General features: G+C 33.9%; 2 protein-coding genes and 1 long non-coding RNA gene across 6 annotated transcripts in view; 2 read left to right on the forward strand and 1 right to left on the reverse strand.

The window, feature by feature from the left end:
* The first annotated feature begins 960 nt into the window (after positions 1-960).
* Positions 961-8,621, forward strand: LOC134247354 (uncharacterized). 4 transcript variants are annotated; one of them, XR_009987814.1, is made up of 9 exons: positions 968-1,086; positions 2,962-2,970; positions 3,064-3,132; positions 3,368-3,509; positions 3,899-4,013; positions 5,838-6,084; positions 6,399-6,539; positions 7,808-8,003; positions 8,186-8,621. It is a non-coding gene; the product is annotated as an uncharacterized LOC134247354 (long non-coding RNA). The 4 variants fall into 4 exon arrangements; XR_009987813.1 differs by lacking the exon at positions 2,962-2,970 and having other exon boundaries at positions 961-1,086; XR_009987812.1 differs by having other exon boundaries at positions 2,962-3,132.
* A 228-nt stretch (positions 8,622-8,849) lies between these two features.
* On the reverse strand, positions 8,850-11,977 carry LOC134247342 (uncharacterized). The gene is made up of 6 exons (XM_062729716.1): positions 11,820-11,977; positions 11,563-11,656; positions 11,279-11,446; positions 11,039-11,136; positions 10,319-10,465; positions 8,850-9,588 (listed from the first exon to the last, which is right to left on the reverse strand). Exons 1-6 carry the CDS (start codon positions 11,975-11,977, stop codon positions 9,567-9,569), a joined length of 687 nt encoding a protein of 228 aa, XP_062585700.1. The 3' UTR covers positions 8,850-9,566.
* Positions 11,978-16,659: 4,682 nt separating this feature from the next.
* Positions 16,660-18,105, forward strand: part of LOC134247355 (uncharacterized) — a 6,501-nt gene continuing 5,055 nt past the window's right edge. The window contains exon 1 of the mRNA XM_062729729.1: positions 16,660-17,471. Coding sequence (XP_062585713.1) covers positions 16,728-17,471 — 744 coding nt within the window. The 5' untranslated portion in view covers positions 16,660-16,727. The remainder of the gene's footprint in view (positions 17,472-18,105) is intronic.

The following is an 18,105-nucleotide window of genomic DNA, read 5'->3' on the forward strand; positions in this document are numbered from 1 at the left end:
TTTTCGCGAAGTCGTGTTTTAACGCGCCACCGGTCAATTTGACCGGTACGGAAGTGAAGGGGTTAAGGTGAAAAAAGTTTTCATGGATTGTTTTTATATCAATCTTTATCTAAAATCCTTAAAATGAGCTTTTAAAGGGTTTTTATCATGCATCATGATTTTTTGATATAACAAAGTTTATATGCTATTAAAATCATCCATCAAAATTTTTTGGTTAGAAAATTAATATTTTGGTTGTTTCAGCGATTCAAAGTTTAAATTTCTCAATATGCATATTTTGATCGCCGATGTTGCGCGCCTATGGCATGTCAAACGTTGCAATATTTGATAATCTTGTGATGTATATTCAAAATCTTGTGATGTATGTTCGAAATCTTGTGATGTATATTCAAAATCTTGTGATGTATATTCAAAATCTTGTGATGTATGTTCGAAATCTTGTGATGTATATTCAAAATCTTGTGATGTATATTCAAAATCTTGTGATGTATGTCCGAAATCTTGTGATGTATATTCAAAATCTTGTGATGTATGTTCAAAATCTTGTGATGTATATTCAATATCTTGTGATGTATATTCTAAAACTTGTGATGTATATTCTATAATCTTGTGATGTATATTCTATAATCTTGTGATGTATATTCAATATCTTGTGATGTATGTTCGAAATCTTGTGATGTATATTCAATATCTTGTGATGTATATTCTATAATCTTGTGATGTATATTCAATATCTTGTGATGTATGTTCGAAATCTTGTGATGTATATTCAATATCTTGTGATGTATATTCGAAATCTTGTGATGTATATTCTATAATCTTGTGATGTATGTTCGAAATCTTGTGATGTATATTCGAAATCTTGTGATGTATGTTCGATAATCTTGTGATGTATATTCGAAATCTTGTGATGTGTGTTCTACAATTCAGTGATGCGTGCAATAAAATTGCATAACGCAACAGAAAAGTAAGGACAATTTTCATTGGTTAGAAATAACGAAAGTAGCCGGAGCGGTCGTAATGCACACATTGACACAACTTCGCAAGCATGAAATTGGCGAATTCAACCTAAAGTCAAAATTATAGGTAATAGAAAAATTGTTTTGGTATCAAGAAGCACTAAGTCAGTCATAACGTGAAAAGTGGGAATCAAGAACATTAATTTGATTTGTTTGAAGGTACATCAAAAACAATTTAGTGGCTTATTGCTGGACTAAAGGATGTTTTATCCTATTTTTACGTCCTCATATTGTAGTGATGTTGATTAATCGGTATGATTTATTCTATATTGGTGCTAGTTAGAATAATCTAACTGTGTCTCGGGACAAACTCTCACCACGCAGGGTTCGAAATTGCATGGCCCATTGCAGCTGCATTGACCGTAGCACTAGTCCAGGGACGACTTTGCAATAAATAAATAAATAACACGACAAATTTTTAGGAGAAGGTGAATGTCAGGAAAAGATTAATTGCTATGCATCATTGAATATTGTCATTCACAAATTTGTCCAATTATTTTTATAGTAAATGTATTGAGCCGGGCTCATTTACAGGATAATGAACAAGGACTAAGGTGACAGTTTAAAATCACGTTCAGACTTTTAGAGAATATGTAATACACACAAAAATATCTCAATGGCATGTATAATATTAAATAGTTTTAAAAATAAAATAAAATATAGCTAGAAATTAACAGCGAAAAATATTTATCACGTATCGTTTCGGGGTAATCCGGTTTTATATACAAACAGAAGTAAATAAACACCGATGCAGCAAGATTAAGGTCAAACGTCTCTGCACTGATGTGTCCTCAGCGGGGAGATTTGCATCAAGTCATTAATGATGTTCCCTGCATTTGTGTTAGCCTGATAGTACAACCTTTATTTATAGAATCAATCTAATTCAAATTAGATGTTAGATCCGCTTGCATACTCGCTACACTAACATCTAACAACATCCCGTTGAGGGTCACGTCAGAGGTCAAATTCTATCAATTAATCAAATCGCAGCTGGCAAAATCATCATATATTGTTGAAGCGAATAAATCTTGAGGTGTTCCAAATTTAACCTCTTACGTGACCCTCAATGGGATGACTTGTTAGATGTTAGTGTCGCGAGAATGCGAGCGGATCTAACATCTAATTTTAATTATATTGTTTATAGAATATGATGCAGACAGGGATACCTGGTGAAAACCTTTCGCACCCGTTGAATTACTTTGTAAAATATTAGTCAAAGGAGTCAGGAAAAAATATTAAGCAATTTAATATTATGATAAAAATATTCAATTTACTATTTCTTAAGGTGTTGAATGGATTTTGTTTTCTCAACAGCGGCTGGTGCACGTACCATACTTTTACTCGTAAACTCAATTTGGCGGTGAAGAAGCAGCATTTTCTGTTGCTCACCGTCGCAATAGCTGAGCATTGCTCTACGAGCAATGTGCCCGGCTAAAAATCATAATATTTGTAATGATATATCATATTCTAGACTTGACATACAATAAACAATGATAAGAATTATTGTCGCATATCTGCAGTGATTTTCTTTGATCTTTCTGTGGTGATAATTTATCCCATATCACATGTGTGATAATACTTTCCAAACATGTTTCAAAGTTTTTACACTCTTTATCATACAGTTTTAAAGAACAGTTTTATGAGCTCATAAGTATATTAAATGGTTAATTTATCAAAACCTGCATTTAAAAATTCAGAAGTCTTAAGTTAAACCAAATTGTCCAGGGTATTCTTAGTAAGGTATGTCAAAGGTCATGGTTAAGTGACTTTGTAAGGCTGGTATTTTTTCTTTAGTTTTATGGCAATCAGTGCACATGGTAAATAGCATAAAATTACCCTTAAAGGTCTTATGCAAGGAGATAGCTAATTAAAATGAACAAATGTAGTTCTATGTATGATGTATATAGAGACAATAATATTTCTTTTCTTTTTTCATTTTCAGGAACTTTACGTAGGTCTACAGTTTTAATTTTGGACTCATGCACTAGGAATATCATATCAGCAGAACTGTGCCACTGAATCAAAGGGAACTCTTTTTTTTTAGGTACGCATGATCGATGTAACTTCCTCGATGGTGTGTTGGCTGTTTGCCCATGTGTATTTCGGGGTATAGGTATGTTTAGTCTCAATTTTCTTTCTTAAAAGCCGCATAAGGGGTATATTTTTTCTGATCTCAAATTTTGTCTAAGCATTAATCTTTTTTCTCATTCATGAATTATCTGCTGAGAGTCTAGTTAATTAATTTATTTAATTAAAGCTATATAGTAACATATAGTGAAATTATTTCCTTGTGTGAGACCTAAAGAAAATCAGGTTACTCATTTTTATGACAATTTCTTTGATTTCAGGAGTAGCCTCCCCTTTTAAAGATCCAAAATGGTGATTTTACAGTGCGGCATGCAGTCTGGTCATCAACGAAGAGTTTTGACACCTGTAATACCCATATTTCTACCATTCACCTCTGTAACCTTTGTTGAGTTCATCAGACTGGTAAGAAAAACAATATTGTTAATTGAAATAATTTTATCAAGATAAATAAAATAATAAATGAAAAAAAATTACATGAACAGACTCCCTCATATAAGAAAATGTCACATTTTACACATTGCAATTATACATCATTTACATATCCACATTTTCCCCATTTACACATGCAGTTGAATAGATTTAGTGCTTAATAATACATAGCAACAATTATTACATGAATCCTAAGACAACTCACAAAATACATGAATGCATTAAACTGTGAAATACAGATTTCGTACATTTAATTAAAATGACAGCATCAGTACCCCCCCCCCCCCTTCACAATCTTGCAACTTTCTTTTTAATTCAAAGTCACTAGGCAACACTAAAGATTTCCACTTATTGCTTTTCAGTCCAAGACAGGAAGTTGAGGAATAAAGTTGACAGGACATCCTGAACTGTCCTCGCTACCAGCTTATCAGGGAACCAGCTGCAGTGGACAAAGTACGTTACATCATAGGATAATAGGTAAGTCTCCGGAGTAGTGTTTGTAGCAATTCTCGTACTTGGTCCTGCATCGAAGATTCAGGACTATTGATATTTATCTCTGCATGGTTTGGTTCTTCCCAGAAACATGTTACTGGTGGTGGTCCCTATATTCTTCTGGCTTTTGTGGTGAGGAATGTTTCATTTCTAGCTCTTTTCTGATCACATTTTGTCTATCTAGCTGTTTGTCTGTCTGTCTGTCCATCTGTCTGTCTGTAAACTTTTCATATTTTCGACTTCTTCTCTAGAACCCATGGACTAATTTCACCCAAACTTGCCACAAAGCATCCTTGGGTGAAGGGGATTCAAGTTTGTTTAAATAAAGGGCCACACCCTCATTCAAGGGGAGATAATTGGGAATTAATGAAAATTTGATGGTATGTTTTAAAAATCTTGTTCTCAAGAACCACTGTGCCAGGAAAAATGAAACTTATGGAGAAACATCCTCAGGTAGTGTAGATTTAAATTTGTTCAAATCATGACCCCCGGGGGTAGGGCGGAGCCACAATGGCAGACCAAAGTGTAACATAAAAATATATAGGAAAATTCTTTAAAAATCTTCTCAAGAATGACAAAGCCATAATTGATCCTATATATATGGAAGCATCCTCAGGTAGTGTCGATTCAAGTTTGTTCAAATCATAACCCCCGGGGTAGGGCGGGGCCACAATGGAAGATCAAAGTTTTACATAGAAATATAAAGGAAAAATCTTTAAAAATCTTCTTCTCAAGAACAGCAAAACCCTGATTGATCATATTTATATGGAAGCATCCTTAGGTAGTGTAGATTCAAGTTTGTTCAAATCATGTCCCCCGGGGGTAGGACGGGGCCACAAAGGATGATCAAATTTTATATAGAAATATATAGGAAAATTCTTTAAAAATAACCTTCTCAAGAAAAGCAAAGCCATGATTGGTCAAGGGACTACTTTTGGATTTAAACTTTTCAATAAAAAACCAATTTTTACTTTTTCCTAGCCACAGTGCTCAGGTGAGCGATGTGGCCCATGGGCCTCTTGTTTTTTTTTTTTTTAAAAATGATCAATCATTTAATACATGTACATGTATAAATAAATCGGTTGTTAAAAAATTTGCTTCATATTTGAAGTGCTTTAAACCGACCCTTTGATGAAAGTGACCAGTGTTTTTTGCACCTTGGAAGGTATATTGGTAAAATATAAGAAGGAAGTTATGATTTTGGTGTTACTATTGTTGTTATTTAAGTTTGATTTGATTTTTATATTACGAGTATTATGAAACTGTTATTTTGTTACTGACCGATGGTTAATTTTAATAATGCCCAATTTTTGAACATACTATGTAATAAATATTAATAACAACCTTTGAATAATTGGAAAGACAATATTATAAATATGATAGCATTTTTGTACATGAGCATACATTTTTGAAAGGAAAAATAAATTATTCAATTGCATTAAAAAAAATATTTTGTTTCATATTCTTGCGAATTATCAGATCATTCTTCTATTATTTAAATACTCTGTCATTATGAAACCTTGTTAATAATTAAGTAAATATTAATTGTACATTTGCACCAATTTGCACCAATTTTTACATGGCATTTTCACACTAAGAATGCCACGTGCAAAATTATATACAGGAACAATTCTGAACAAATATATGCAAGTGAGTTGTAAATTTGATATGTAATGCATACATTACAAAAACCCATGACAGTGTTCACTAAAATGAAATGTATGGACTCTTATATAAATACTTGGTATATGTGATATGGATATTATGGATGATATTTTTGAGAATGACACAAGTAATGAAATTTTTCAGCATTGAATTGGATTCTTGAACCAGAGCCATGTGAACCTGGTCCACCTGTACCTCTCATTGAAGACCTGTTAACATCACCAGAGTATGTTCATTCTGATACCCCTATGGTATGGTTACAGCATGCATTATCCCTGAATCCATTAAAAGAGCTGCATTGGCAACGAAACAACCCAATGTGGTCGATTGTAAGGAAATATAGCATATCAGCTTCCAACTTTGGTGCAGTTCTCAGTTCTAAGCAAAGGCGGTAAGACGTGTGATTAAATTTTTGCGAAAAAGACTTTTAAAATTACAGTCAAACTTTGTTATCTCAAACCCATTAGCTCATATTTCATGGATATGTCAAAGTAATTTTGAAGTGCAAACCATTTATAAAAGACTGGGACATTTAATTCTTGATAACTCTTTATGTATTATTCTTGAATCCACGGATATTTCCAACATTTTTCTTGGTCTCATTGAGTTTGAGATAATGAGGTTCGACTGTAATGACTAGATATTTGTACATAAAGATGCAGGAAATATAAGATTAATAACCAAAAATCATATTTTCTTCTCCAGATTGACATTGTCACTGAAGAAACAGCTGATGTCGGCTTACAATCTGGAGTCCATCAAGGCTGTTGCATGGGGTATCACTCATGAAGATGATGCTTTGAGAAAGTATGAAAAAGGACTTTGATGCAGCTGTAGAGCAGTCAGGTATACAGCACAAAATAACATTCATTCAACCTCTTACATGTTAACATTCAATGTGTCAAAACAAATAACAGGACTTATCCTGGTGACAAACAGAAATCAATTACTGAAGTCTAATTGTAAAAAAAAACTAGAAATATGTCCATAGGACATGAATGCCCCGCCGAGGATATATTAGTAAAGCAACATGAAATTTGTATATGTATAAAATTTGATCAGTTTGGTTCAGGCAGGGCTTATAGTTAGTTGGGAATAAAAATGTAGGTCCAGCATCCAAAGCAAGTCTGGTAGTGTCCATCCCTAGATGCATCATCCATGCAAGTTTGGTTCAGGTAGGGTTTATAGTTACTTGGGAATGAAAAAATAGGTCAGATCCAGCATCAGAAGCAAGTCTGGTAGTGTCCATCCCTAGCTGCATCATCCATGCAAGTTTGGTTTAGGTAGGGCTTATAGTTACTTGGGAATGAAAATGTAAGTCAGATCCAGCATCCGAAGCAAGTCTGGTAGTGTCCATCCCTAGATGCATCATCCATGCAAGTTTGGTCAAGTAGGGCTAATAGTTCCTTAGGAATAAATCTGCTCCAAAAACTTCAACCTGGTCACTCATCTGAAAAATGTAGGTCAGATCCAGCATCCGAAGCAAGTCTGGTAGTGTCCATCCTTAGATGCATCATCCAAGCAAGTTTGGTCTAAGTAGGGCTTATAGTTCCTTAAGAATGGACCTGCTCCAAAAACTTGAATTTGGTCACTCATCTGGAAAATGTAGGTCAGATCCAGCATCCGAAGCAAGTCCGGTAGTGTTCATCTCTAGATGCATCATCTATGCAAGTTTGAATCAACATGTAAAGTTTGATAACACCATCTTGAATGGTATGTTTAAAACTGAGCTAAACACTATTTAAGAAAAGTCAGGTCAAGGTCAAAGGAAAGGTCAAGGTCAAAAAATGTTGATGCAGTTGCATAGCTCTCATCAATATCTATCAGCATATGAAGTTTGATGAAAATATCTTGGATAGTTTCTTTGAAACTTAGCTTTGAACAGAGCTAAACACAAAGTGGGACGGAAGGACGGAAGACGGACATGACAAACACCATATGCCCCGGCCATATTCATGGCGGGGCATAAATATTCAGTTACCAACATATTCCAGAAAATTTGCTTTTTGAAGTGGAAGGATTATAAAAGCTCTACTTAGACTTTGTTTGCATTACAAAATCAATTGTATTATGGTTTGTTTGCATTCAGTAGTATTATAATTTTTTCTGAAAAGGATATGGTTGCATGAATCTGGAGTGTTGGGAGCTTCACCTGATGGCTTAGTTGTTCGACCACCAACATGCAGTGTATTTTATCAAAATCCAGAAGCCAAAGACGCCATTCCTGATATTGTAGAGGTGAAGTGTCCATACACAGCATCGTCTTCAACAGTAGCAGATGGGGCACAAAATTTGAAGGATTTTTCATAGGTAAATAACATTAAAAATCTGTATTGTCCAGTACTTTGAAATTAAAAATCTTGGTGAGTAAATGATTTCAAAACATGTATTTATTTACAAGTGCAGCTGTTCAATATGGTATGAAGATATTGAAAAAGGAGGGGATATGTACTGGTATAACACAACTTAAGTGTTTTTTGATTTTTTTTTAGATCTTAAACAAGATACCCTGTGCCTGAAAACCAGTCACCCATACTATCATCAAATTCAAGGCCAGCTACACATATGTAACAAAACATTCTGCGACTTAATTATGTGGACAAGAGTAGACTGCATTGTGATTAGAATAGTAAAAGACATTGAATGGACAGCAAATGTTCCAAAGCTGATAGATTTCTACATTAACATTTTCATTCCAGCACTGATGGAAAACTGAGTTCTAGTTTGAACTTCTTGACACTTAGTTTTGTACCTCTAGAATTTTCTAACAATGGAAAATGGGTAATCATGTTAAATGTGTTGAATGTTCCTAAGTCTCATAAATGTATGATATGATATGTCATAATCCATCATAAAACTTCTGGCTTATAAGACTATTTTAAATAGCAATGATGATTAATAAAATCTATGTACTACATAAAAAAAGAATATCAAAATATAGAATCATTTTATTAATGAATTGAAGATGTTATTCTCAAAGTGAAAATGTAACATTTTTGTCTTTCTTAATAGATAAATTGTTGAAAACATGAATTTGTTGAGTTGTGCTTTAAAGGTAAATATACTTTAAAATAGAGATTATAAGTAAACCCTCTTCCAAATTATATTGTCAAATGAAGAATGGAATTGCCAAACATTCTTGTAATAAATCCATGCTAACAAAAGGGATTTTCATTTTCTGAAGTACATGTATTACAACATACTACAAAGTTAACAAATATAACCATTGACATTGATAACAAATCAAAATTTGCTTATCCCTTGCACTTTGGTATGAATATCTTCACTGTTTAGTGTATACTGTCACATGCCAATGCAAATTTATAATAAGTACATTTATCTTTAAGTAATTTCTTTCAAAAGTGGAGCTTGCAAGTTTACAAGACAAGAACAGAGTTGAAATATTTTGTTGAGATTGGTCTGTAAGTAGATGGTATGTGACGGAGAATCTCGTAATTCTTTATCCTCTCGTTGGCTCTTTCCACATGAATAAGTGCTTTAGCAATCTTGTAACACAGTGCTGCTTCTTGTATGGTAAACTGGCCTCGTGTCGATAAAAGAGCTTTTATAATTAAGCAGACACCCTGGGGCAACTGGTCATGAATGGTGAAACCTTTGACCACCAAAATAAGGTCTCCAGCTTTGAACTTTCGTAAAACTTGGCTGTGACGTACAATAGCTACATCAGAAGTAGAACCTGGGTACAGCATGGAGCAAAATGTAAGTGCACCATTTGGAAGCGCGCAAGTTACTGCTTTAAAAGTATGGCAACTTTTGTACATACTGTAGGCCATGGCCTGATTATCCATATGTGTTGGGATGTCCTGGGTTGTTTCAATTGCATCCATGGATGCTCTAGCAGAGGAAAAATCCTCAAAAGATTTTGGCAGAGACCCTGAAAAAAAGTTGGAAAAAAATTAATTTGATTATTTGTAATTGTGTAAAAAAATTGTGTTACAGTCAATCTTTCAAGAATACAATAAATTTAACTGCATTAAATTTTTGCAAGTCATTATGATAAATTTTAAAACAAACCTTTGCATTTAAGCTGACTTGGAAAACATTCTACGCTACATTCTACACTACGCCATCAGACAGCATCTTGTATAGGGAAAAGACCACCAATTATTTTCCCATAGAACTCCATACAAACCTTAGGCCCTCTCAGTACTTTACTATGACAATTTCAGAAAAATCTTTAGCATCATTTCAAACTTTGTTCTAAGCCCTAACAAAAAATACTGAAAAAAATATATGGTCCCATGGCGTTTATAGGTCAAAATTGCAGTTATTTTCAACTTATAGAGATTCGCAGTAAATAAAACGCGGCATAAAAAATCAACCCCCACTCCTAAAATCTTCCCTGGCATTTCTATAGTTTCTGTAATATTCCCTCATCCCATCATTTATTTCAAAGGTCATTAATTTTACTTTAAAATAAAAACAATTAAATACCTGATTTCAGCCAATGGCGTAACGCCTACCCATTCAGTATTCGGTTTAATGTTCCATAACAAACAAAGCCATATGTACATCCGGGGATTTGGTGCTCTCATTCCTATACTTACATACTTACCTGTCCCAGAATTAGTCAATTGTGGTAATTTCAAAGACTATACACCTACCTGTGAACATGTATGAAATTTGAGTCCTGTGACTTCAGTGTATTGGATACTGTGACCATCTCAAATGATGACACCTTACTGCTACCAGCACAATTCAAAGGAGTGAATGACGTCTGGGCCGGTGATGATATTTGGATATATTGGTGACTGTAATAAATAAAATATTTGTACAATGAATTTTTTTTGTGTTTTAATGTTAATAAAGTGATATTAAGTCAAAATTGAGTCAATAATTTCATAAGGGTGGATTCTACCCAGAATTAGGTAAAAAGCTCCAAAATTGGATAAATCATAGTTAATTAAGCAAAATTCAAAGGTTTTAAAAAGACTGATATAGAATTTTTTTATGCTTATGCAAAGTATATTATTTAAGACTCTGATATACTAATTGATTCTTATCTAATCCCTCCTATTGCTTAAGTATGTACAAAAAAGTTTCCCCACCCCCCAGTGAAAAACACTTAAAGAAATAGCAGGTGCCCCCTTTTATTTTTGTTTACAATTAATTTAGACAAGTTTAAATCAATCCTTTTGATAACAAATCAAAGTTCAATGTCTGTAGTCTTATACATTACAATCAGAAGCTACTTTTTGAATTTTATTCTAAGAAAAGGAGAATTTAAAATTTTTTTTTTAAAAATTAAAGAAAAGCAAAAACTGACTTCAAACCCCAAAATGTACTATACAATAAGAGGCTGGAAAGTTAAATAAAAAATTTACCTGCAATGTACAGAAAACTGTCCGACAAAATACATCAGGTGGGTAGGGAGTCTCCATTTTCTTCTTATATAGAGAAAATGCCCCTGCTGATCAGATACCTAACACTCCCAAATAATAACAAAATATGTTAACATAACAGTCAATCTAAGATGTTCATCCCTCAATGGCAACAAGTTTTTATTACAGTAACTGAAATTGTTAGGAAATAGGAAATCACAATTGGAATTCCTTTAAATGTACCTTCTCTTCGTTGTATTTAATATCGTGGATTGATATTGGCTTCCTTTTACTAGACTCTATTTTTAGGGCAAGCAATTCCTTTTCCAGTTGTATTTCTGTTGAGAGGCGCTGCATTTCTTGAGTACAGTTAAATGTGCAGGATGCTGAGTAGTTGTGCTCTGATATCAACTGAAAATATATTGTAAATCATGTACAGTTAAAAGAACTTTATATATTATTAAAAATTATTGAAAATGTTTCAGTGTTGGTCATTTGTCATCATTGGTGATTTAAATGAGCTTTACTTTTTCTTGATATTGACATTTTGGTGCTTGTGGAATCTGCAACTGGTCCATCTGTGAAGATGACGGGGACTCCTCACTTTTGAGTTTTTTCCTCCTTTGTAAAATAATTAAACTTGAATTATTTTTTATTCAGTTGTAAGCTACTCTGTTTATACATGTACCCTTTTAAAGATTTTTAGTAAAATATTCTCAATTAAACTCCACCCACCCACCATCCAAAAACAAGATGTCGGTCATATTTTGAAAAATAATTTCACCTTTTTGTAAATTCAGGATCAGAGAAATCCATGGCCTTTCCTTCATTCCATGCAAAATATGCAGGGTCCCCCTCCTTCTTACCATCCTTAAAGTGGCAGGAGCAGATGCGATCATTCTGATCTCCTGGTTGGCAATCAGCTCGTCTAAAAATATACATTATACAAAGACTGAGTGAAGGAGAATTAAAAAGCAAAACATGTTCATTTAGCATGTTATTATCAAATAGCCTAAATGACTTATTTTTTCATTATTTTTTTTTTTAAATGTTACATTTACTTGCAAGTACAAGATAACCATGTGCATAACATTAACAAACGGTAGCAGTATTTGGTAGTAATAATACGAAATAAAATGTAATAAAAACAGCTGTTAAACAAAAATTAATCTTGCTACAAATTGCACAGTTTTTGTAGTATGTACTCTTCATTATTCTTCTGCTATATTGATTACTACGAGATTTAACTTTTTAGCCTGCATGTATAAATACTGTATCTGACAATGCAGCATCGTGACATATCGTTACAAGTACCTACAAATTTTGTCAATATATCTACGTTTACTGAGTTTTTTCCCTAGCAGGCCGAAATATCTTCATCATGTCACCAGGAACAACACTCGTGCATCTCGTAATTAGTGCTGCAATAAACAAACTGATGTTTTTTTCTCACCTGCATGGTTTTCCCGACGCTTCAGCTACTTTCGTTATTTCTAACCAATGAAAATTGTCCTTACTTTTCTGTTGCGTCATGCAATTTTATTGCACGCATCACTGAATTGTAGAACACACATCACAAGATTTCGAATATACATCACAAGATTATCGAACATACATCACAAGATTTCGAATATACATCACAAGATTAATGAATATACATCACAAGATTTCGAATATACATCACAAGATTTCGAACATACATCACAAGATTATAGAATATACATCACAAGATTTCGAATATACATCACAAGATATTGAATATACATCACAAGATTTCGAATATACATCACAAGATATTGAATATACATCACAAGATTTCGAACATACATCACAAGATATTGAATATACATCACAAGATTATAGAATATACATCACAAGATTTCGAACATACATCACAAGATTATAGAATATATATCACAAGATTTCGAATATACATCACAAGATATTGAATATACATCACAAGATTTCGAATATACATCACAAGATATTGAATATACATCACAAGATTTCGAACATACATCACAAGATATTGAATATACATCACAAGATTTCGAACATACATCACAAGATATTGAATATACATCACAAGATTATAGAATATACATCACAAGATTTCGAACATACATCACAAGATTATAGAATATACATCACAAGTTTTAGAATATACATCACAAGATATTGAATATACATCACAATATTTCGAACATACATCACAAGATTTTGAATATACATCACAAGATTTTGAATATACATCACAAGATTTCGAACATACATCACAAGATTTTGAATATACATCACAAGATTTTGAATATACATCACAAGATTTCGAATATACATCACAAGATTTCGAACATACATCACAAGATTTTGAATATACATCACAAGATTTCGAACATACATCACAAGATTTTGAATATACATCACAAGATTTTGAATATACATCACAAGATTTCGAACATACATCACAAGATTTTGAATATACATCACAAGATTATCAAATATTGCAACGTTTGACATGCCATACGCGCCATTGCTCTGACGTCATAGGTGTCAGTCCTGGTCAAGCGAAGTACTTATTGTGTTTACAAAACGACCCAATGGCTTCGTCTATAAACCCTACTAGTAATTAAGAAATGATAATTGGTTAATCAATAGATATTTATAAATAATTTGTGGCGTTTAGATGAAAAATCAGCACAGGAAAGGTTTTAGGAAGTTTCTTTTACCTGCCAGGGACTTGGTCGGTGCGAGGATTTGTCTATATATTCAGAGCATTGGTTTATTTACGATCAAAATTTTTCTGTATTATGTAAAATATATATTTAATGGAAATAGTATTTTTTTTCAAAAAAAAAAAATCAATATGCATTTAATGCACAAAGACTAGTGTTGTGAAGCTCGTAATGGCGTACCATTGCGTACGGCGCCATTGAAGATCGAAGTGTCCTTTCTATCAAATGATGTTCATTGCTGGAACAGATAGAAGATACACAAGATCTGTTTATGTATAATTTATTAAAATAACGAAGAAAGAAAACGTATGACCATTTTTATAATTATTTAAGAAGTCAAAGGTTAATAATTCGATCTATTTAGTCGAAGCCACAGGAGTTGTCAACGGCTTCGTCTTCAATGCCTTCTCCTCTTTTCACGGTGTGTTTTTTATTTATTTTTATGCTGTAGAAGTTAAAACATATAAGATTGAGCATCCATAGCCAAAGTAATATTGTCAATATCAAAATTTCTTTCAACCTAGTGGTGTATTCTTTTTATTTCAGGCAAATATCTATACGGTATAGATGTTTTCTTACGATACGCTTTACGAGGTCTAATTGCCCATTGACACCTATGACGTTTCAGTACCACGTGACCCCTATCTAATTAGTGGAGATTTTCAATCTGAAGACCCTACATTACGGACGTATTATGGCTTAAATACGACAGTCGACTGAACTGTCCAGAAGTGTTTGTACAATCTCGAAATATCGGGCGAAAATGAAAGTGTTAAAACAGACAGAATTTATTACCTTGACCTTTAGACCTCTAAATCAATAGGATTCTTCTTTAGTCTATAGGGAGTTGCTTCGCAAAATTTTATTGCGAAAGCTGAAAGGGTTCTCGAGAAATCGTGCGGAAACGAAAGCGTTCAGTTCAGACAGACAGAAAGACGGACGGACGTACGGACAGACACATACAGACAGACCCAAATTAATATACACCACTTTCAGTGAAAATGAAATTAAAATTCCATTTGACTTTGAATCAATATTTGTACGTTATTGAAACTAATATGACGATACTCACCAAATTTGAAAATTCGCATTTTTTCTATGTCTCCTTCACCTATCTGTCACAGTCTTGTTTTTCCTTTGCATGGAGTTAGTCAGTCTGTTTATCCATTTTTTAACATTTTCAAAAATTTAAGATAGTCCTTAGTTGAAAGGGACTATCTTGGGCATTTCGAACCCTGTCTTCCACATAGTCCCACGTGTTCAATGAGAAGAGATGGACTTTTTATGCGCCCGGATCGATAGATCCCGGGAGTATATTGTTTTTGTCCTGTCTGTCTGTTGTCAACTTTAACCTTCGCCATAATTTTTGAACTATAAGAGATAGAGACTTCATATTCGGTATGCCTACTCCACTAATAAAGTCCTTTCAAATGACATCAAGGTCAATGACCTTGTGACCTTGACTGTGACCTATATGCTAAAAATAGTTTTTTCCACTGTTTGTCATAACTTTTGAACCATAGGAGATAGGGACTTCATATTTGGTATGCATACTCCACTAATAAAGTCCTTTCAAACGACGACAAGGTCAATGATCTTGTGACCTTGACTGTGACCTATATGCTAAAAATAGCTTTTTACACTTTTTGCCACAACTTTTGAACCATAGGAGATAGGGACTTCATATTTGGTATGCATACTCCACCGATTAAGTTCTTTCAATTGACACCAAGGTCAATGACCTTGTGACCTTGACTGTGACCAATATGCTAAAAATAGATTTTTTGAACTTTGATGCCGCCGGGCGCATAGTGTTTCACAAACACATCTTGTTTTATAATGAGTTTATAAGTACTTTTAGGGCCGAAACAATTTTATATTAGAAGCTAAGCTAATGTATAGTGTGTAAATTCATGTTTTATTTTTAGTTGGTCTATCACCTCGAACTTTATTTTTACAGCACTATATAGGCCTAGAATAGATTTTACTAACTGTCTTTTCATCACTTTATTTCTTTTAGACTGTTTTGAACTTAGAAGTCAATTACTTGACAAATTTTGAAAAATATGTAATCATTATTTAATGATGTTCTGTAGGCCTTTGCCAATTATTGTAGGGTGTGTTTGTGCCAATAAAGTATTTGTATTTGTATTTTAAATTTTTATGCCTTTTATGAAACCACCTTCTCGGGTCCTCCATCTGATAGACTTAATGGAGACCAGTCGAGTGGGTAAATGGGATTGTTTGCTAGAATTTAGAAAGTGTTGATAAATCCAGGCTACAGTGGGACGGAGGTAATCATGCCGAAAATCATGCGCCAGTGAGAGTAACACCGATGTGAAGTTTACCAGCTCAAAGATCCAAATCGCGCAATCGGTTTCTTTCAGTTTTATTGTGAATGTAATGAATTTGTCTACCTATTAGGAAAAAAATGCACTCAGAAAAAGGGGAAAAAAGTCTAGTATTCCTAAACGAGCCACCGTAGATCTAATGCATGATATAGAGTGAACGCCCTTCCAAATTCTCTTGGCCGGAAGGAGGCGCTCTCGCATGTTTATAGGGCAACAAAGATGGCGGATTTCAATGGCGTGAATGCTCGATAACACAACGGTGATGTTGTTAAATGCTCATAAAACATATTTACAATTAATCATTCTAAAATAGAAATCAGTGAGATGGATTATGATGTTCATGATATTTATTGTAGCCCTTTTTCCTCTCTCTTTTTAAATTGGAACCGGTTTGCAAACTCATAAAACTTCAAAGAAAAAACCAAATATTTTTTGCACAAAAATATATATGCTGGTCCACAACTTGTCATGATTAAGAAATTTAATGCCACTGAATATAAGTCTTTGAATGTTTTACTTTCAATTTTCAGACCCCAAAATTGTTTTTTACCATGAAACTTCATGAACTATTCTGAATGAACCACTGAAAAATAAGACTAAAAAATCACCATGCCTCCAAGACACAGAGCTGGCCCTGTGGACCTGACAGACACGGATGTAAGCTACCCCCTCCATCGCCTCTTTGATGAGTATAACTTAGATCATATCCCAGTGGATGAGCGCTTGAATTCATTCAAAAAGCGCGATCTTGCTCATATCAAGCACTACAAAGCTGCAGTTAGAATCTTTGGAGGGCCACTGAGTAGAAAGAGAGTCATGATTGCCCCACCTATGGAAACACCACTGAAACATCGACTGGGGGTTTATCATGGTCGAAAGTCCCCTCCCCTTTCTCCACCAGTTTTGAATGCAGAACTTAAAGAACAGGTTCAAGCAGAGCCTAAACCATCCGAGGAAGAATTAATTGCAGAAAAAGAAACGCAGAAAGAGGAAGAGTATAAAAACTGGATGACAGAGCGACAAAAATTCCGTCATGATCTAGAAAATATGGGACTGAGTGAACATTGGCTGAATCAGAAACCAAACATGACAGCCTTAGAAAAAAGAGTGCTGGTCAGAATGATCAAAGAGAGAACTCCCCATTACGAGCCCCCACCTGTTGTCCCAGAAACCCCTTCTGAGGCCTCTATTCATGATGTTCCCAATGTTAAGATACCAGCTCCTCTTGGAATAAGAATTCTGGAAGAGCATTTGAGGAAAAATAAAATTCGACTTCTTGACTTATTTGTTGCCACGGATAAAGACAAAGACTGGAAAATCACCAGAGATGAGTTCAGAAAGGTCATCAAAGAGGTAATGAACATGTAACTATAAAATGAATACACAAACAGTTTTAAAAAATGTAATAGTTAAATATATTAACTAAGATTAGTATTTCTTGTGCAAATAATCTGAATTGCAGCATCTTTTGATTATCACTGTGAAGCAATCTAAATGTAAAATGAGTAATAAGTATTCATTTAAGGAATAACTGTCTTATTTTTCGAATTCATGAAGTGATCAATGGATTGGCTTGTGTGATAATTTGCATAAACGCCGAAGGCGTTTATGCATAAAATTACCACGCAAGCCAATCCATTGATCATCTTCATGAATTCGAAAAATCTGACAGTTATTCCTTATATTTACATGCTTTGATTCCGCCAATCCACGGGCTCCAAGCCTGCTTCTCTCTAGGTGTTGTCCCGCCCTGCACGTGGTTTTTTTTGGAACCACGCCAAAACATTCATGAGGAAATAAATTACATTTACAATTGGTAATTTTATCTCGGACAAAGACATTGGAAATGTAAATATATAATAATCAATGTACAGTGTACTGACAAGATGATTGGATTTGCTAAGAAGATGGGTGAACAAGGCGGGCAGAATGCCTATAGCGTCAGATTTTAAGAAATCATATTAAATATGTGAATTGATTATTTAAA

Source organism: Saccostrea cucullata, unplaced genomic scaffold, assembly GCF_032062105.1.
Source record: "Saccostrea cucullata isolate Sc308-1 unplaced genomic scaffold, CSIRO_AGI_Scuc_v1 ctg39, whole genome shotgun sequence".
NCBI lineage: Eukaryota > Metazoa > Mollusca > Bivalvia > Ostreida > Ostreidae > Saccostrea > Saccostrea cuccullata.

Coding starts and splice junctions, on each gene's coding strand:
- LOC134247342 (XM_062729716.1), bottom strand. CDS start 11,977: ATGTATATTTTTAGACGAGCTGATTGCCAACCAGGAGATCAGAATGAT. Junction 11,447..11,562: donor AATGTCAATATCAAGAAAAA/GTAAAGCTCATT, acceptor ATATATTTTCAG/TTGATATCAGAGCACAACTA. Junction 9,589..10,318: donor AATTTCATACATGTTCACAG/GTAGGTGTATAG, acceptor ACTTTTTTTCAG/GGTCTCTGCCAAAATCTTTT.